Here is a 5,000-nt window from a genome sequence, read left to right as displayed (position 1 = left end):
CAGTGGTATGTTAGAACAGTCGTATGTTAGAACAGTGGTATGTTAGAACAGTGGTATGTCAGAACAGTGGTATGTTAGAACAGTGGTATGTTAGAACAGTGGTATGTTAGAACAGTGGTATGTTAGAACAGTCGTATGTTAGAACAGTCGTATGTTAGAACAGTGGTATGTTAGAACAGTCGTATGTTAGAACAGTCGTATGTTAGAACAGTGGTATGTTAGAACAGTGGTATGTTAGAACAGTGGGATGTTAGAACAGTGGGATGTTAGAACAGTGGTATGTTAGAACAGTGGTATGTTAGAACAGTGGTATGTTAGAACAGTGGTATGTTAGAACAGTGGTATGTTAGAACAGTGGTATGTTAGAACAGTGGTATGTTAGAACAGTGGTATGTTAGAACAGTGGTATGTTAGAACAGTCGTATGTTAGAACAGTGGTATGTTAGAACAGTGGTATGTCAGAACAGTGGTATGTTAGAACAGTGGTATGTTAGAACAGTGGTATGTTAGAACAGTGGTATGTTAGAACAGTGGTATGTTAGAACAGTCGTATGTTAGAACAGTGGTATGTTAGAACAGTGGTATGTTAGAACAGTGGTATGTTAGAACAGTCGTATGTCAGAACAGTCGTATGTCCACGCAGCTTTTCCATATCAATGATGACATCATGAAGGGTAAAAATAAACAAAATACACAGAACAAACACAGTAAATATGAAAAAAATATGAATAAGCCACGAGCTACGTGCACACACTATGTAGGTCGCCAGCTGACTGACTGCTGACTGGCTGCTGACTGACTTATCTTGGAGCAGTCGGTCGCAAGTCGATACAGATTTTGGGGACTATGGCTACTGGTATCTTGGATTAGTCGTAAGTAGATGCCGTCGTAAGTGGAGGTACCACTGTCCTACCATTTTATAACTACTATACAAAAGTGTCCTTTTCATTATTTTTTCCCCAGAAAAATGTATTTAAATTTCACTTTAAGGACCTAAAAGGTCTGATCACAGGATCAGACGATTGTTGTTGAAATGGATCCTCCGGCTCTGTATGCTAACTATGTTAGCTGAGTACATGGCTGCAGATGGGATCAGCTAGCCTAGCTCCTGGGAAAAGAGTGAAATCCACATCCAGCATCTCAAAAGGCTGAATACATTTTGATCTTGATGACGAGTTAAAATAAAAAACAGATATTTAGCTCCATTTACAACTATTATACTACACTATAGTACTACTGATTAGAACTACTATAAGAAGTGAAGTTCCAGGAGTATTCCTTGAACTGGTTATAAAGATGCAAGATGCATCTCTTGAATAACTCCGCTTTTTGAGACGCTGAGGAGGTGGACTTCCTTGACGTACCAGGAGCTAGGCTAGCTGATCCCATCTGCAGCCATGCGTTGAGCTAACACAGTTAGCTTGCAGAACTTGGGCAACCCTTTAACATTCCCACCTCACTGCTGCTGGGGGGGAAAAGCGTGCGGATAATGGCTGGAGGTGATATGCTGCAGGAAGAGTCACTCATCTGCTTATGAATATGAATATAAATATGAATATAAATATAAGTATAAATATGAATATGAATATGAATATAAATATGAATATAAATATGATAATAAAGCTGATTATAAATATGAATATGAATATGATTATAAATATGAATATAAATATGATAATAAAGCTGATTATAAATATGAATATAAATATGATTATAAATATGATAATAAAGCTGATTATAAATATGATCATAAATATGATTATACATATGAATATAAATATAAATATAAATATGAATATGAATATAAATATGATAATACAGCTGATTATAAATATGATTATAAATATGATTATAAATATGAATATAAATATGAATATAAATATGAATATAAATATGAATATGATAATACAGCTGATTATAAATATGAATATAAATATGATTATAAATATGATTATAAATATGAATATAAATATGAATATAAATATGAATATAAATATGATTATAAATATGATTATAAAGCTGATTATAAATATGATTGTAAATATGATAATAAAGCTGATTATAAATATGAATATAAATATGAATGGCAGGTTACGGGGCCCAGCCTCGTTGTCATGGTAACGGTGTGTGTGTTTGTGTGTGTGTGTGTGTGTGTGTGTGCAGTTCACCCCAGGTCCAGCAGGGGGGGCTTGTCGTGGCCCCTGCGGTAGCACAGGTACAGGTGTGGGTTGTTGATGAGGCCGCTGCTCAGCTCGGCCGGCAGCCCCCCTGCCGTGCGCTCGATGCAGGTGAAGCCCTCGGGCACCTCCTCCCCCAGCCCGCGGGCGATCAGCGCCACGTCGCTCACCGGCTCCACCGCCCGCACTGAGGAGGAGGAGGAGGAGCAGGAGGAGGTGCGGGCCTCATCGTCCAGGGGCCTCCAGTGGCCGCCCGGGTCCAGACCCGCCACCACAAAGTAGTCCACCAACTGGGGAGACTTCTCCTCCGACATGCTGGAGGAGGAGGGGGAGGAGGAGGGAAGGAGGAGGAGGAGGAGGGGACATATAGAACTGTGCTTGTTATTATTATTACTATTATGGTCTGGTACTCTATTGTATATCATGGCTTCAACCTCAACACCACCCCTCCAGAGCAGAGCTGGGGTGAAACAGGAAGTAAAACAGGAAACATATATATATATATAATAATAAATATAATAATAATATATCCAACCCCTTGACAGGCGCCATTGCAACCAGATGTCACTGGTTTGATGTTGTGGCTGACCAGTGTATGTGCGCGCGCGCGCACACGCGCACACACACACACACACACACACACACACACACACACCATGTGAAACTTCATAATACAGATAAGAAAAACACTTTTCCATTTTTTACCCCCAAAATAATTCAGCACAAAGCAGAATCACTCCCTCCTGTGTGTGCAAAAATAGAATGTTCTGTGAGATCCAAATACTAAGTTATGTAAGCGCCCTCTCACTGTCTCTTCAGAGTCAGAGGGGATTTTCAGCTTGTAGCTTCCTCAAACTGTAACACACACACACACACACTAATGACAGTCTGTGTCGTGTTAATGGAAGAGGGAGAGAAATGAAGAGGAGTGAGTTGAGTTTTGAATGAGTTCTATATTATTTTGAATATTCATCTCATGTATGAAGGGTTTGAGAAGCGGGTGACGGATGTACCTTCTGGTCACGATATCAATACATGTCAATACACAAATACCTGATTATTAACTCATCATCCATAACGATGGGACAGAGGATGGAGGGAAAAAAGGATGGATGCTTGGAAGGAAGTAATAGGGAGGGATGGTGTGTGGGTGTCAGAGAGTGAAAGTCAAAAGGAGACGGGAAGTGTTCGCTGGCAAACAGGAAGTTGACTGGCAGCCTGTTTCCTGTTCCGCCTGCTGGGGTTATCTCTCTCACACACACACACACACACACACACACACACACACACACACACACACACACACACACACACACACACACACACACACACACACACACACACACACACACACACACACACACACACACACACACACACGGCTTGAAAACATAAATTATTAAATTAAATGATATTATTATCATCTGGTATTATATTATTATTACTTCTTTCAGCCTGGATTGGCAGCACAGATTCGCGATTTATCAATATCATATTTTTATGATATATTGTTTCTAAATTGTTTGGCTACAGTAATATCATGAAACCAAACGTAGTATTTTGCTGCAATTTGAGACCCAGAGATCAGATTAAATATCAAATATAAACACCACGATCAGATTAAATATCAAATACAAACACCACGATCAGATTAAATATCAAATACAAACACCACGATCAGATTAAATATCAAATATAAACACCACGATCAGATTAAATATCTAATACAAACACCACGATCAGATTAAATATCTAATATAAACACCACGATCAGATTAAATATCAAATATAAACACCACGATCAGATTAAATATCTAATATAAACACCACGATCAGATTAAATATCAAATACAAACACCACGATCAGATTAAATATCTAATATAAACACCACGATCAGATTAAATATCTAATATAAACACTACGATCAGATTAAATATCTAATATAAACACCACGATCAGATTAAATATCTAATATAAACACCACGATCAGATTAAATATCTAATATAAACACTACGATCAGATTAAATATCTAATATAAACACCACGATCAGATTAAATATCAAATACAAACACCACGATCAGATTAAATATCTAATATAAACACCACGATCAGATTAAATATCTAATATAAACACCACGATCAGATTAAATATCTAATATAAACACTACGATCAGATTAAATATCTAATATAAACACTACGATCAGATTAAATATCAAATACAAACACCACGATCAGATTAAATATCAAATACAAACACCACGATCAGATTAAATATCAAATACAAACACCACGATCAGATTAAATATCAAATACAAACACCACGATCAGATTAAATATCTAATATAAACACTACGATCAGATTAAATATCTAATATAAACACTACGATCAGATTAAATATCTAATATAACCACGATCATCCCCAAAACTTTGCTGTGTTTGTCATATTAAATTATTTTCTGATAAAATGTCGTAATCTGTGATTTTCCAGAATCAGCACGAGCAGAGGGCGGAGCCAGAATAACTGCTCGGAAACAGCCGATGTCATCAAGGAAACTTCCTATTTAGGATTGGCCAACACGCACGTGCACGACTGAATGTGGAACTGATCAGAATTCAGTTCTTCTATATCTTTATGATTTATCATTTCTGATCACTGATATTTTATTCACCAGATCCTGAGTATTTGGGATGGGCTTATCATTTTTCACGGCCGTTTCCGACCCTGATCCCTGCAGCAGACAGTCAGAAAGGAGCAGGACAGGACGCCTGTTTCCTCTTGGATTTCTGCTTCATGTGAAATGAGGAAACCACTGAATTT

At 37.7% G+C, this 5,000-nt stretch overlaps 1 protein-coding gene across 1 annotated transcript in view; it reads right to left on the bottom strand.

Moving 5' to 3' along the window:
- Window positions 1–5,000, bottom strand: part of dennd4b (DENN/MADD domain containing 4B) — a 35,301-nt gene that overhangs the window by 20,990 nt on the left and 9,311 nt on the right. The window contains exon 2 of the mRNA XM_080006225.1: window positions 2,169–2,492. Within this exon, the coding sequence (XP_079862351.1) occupies window positions 2,169–2,491 (323 nt within the window). The 5' untranslated portion in view covers window position 2,492. The remainder of the gene's footprint in view (window positions 1–2,168; window positions 2,493–5,000) is intronic.

This window comes from Zeus faber (genome assembly GCF_960531495.2).
Source record: "Zeus faber genome assembly, chromosome: 8".
NCBI lineage: Eukaryota > Metazoa > Chordata > Actinopteri > Zeiformes > Zeidae > Zeus > Zeus faber.
Note: the sequence above shows the minus strand (reverse complement) of the source record. Positions and strands in the feature narration are given on the sequence as shown.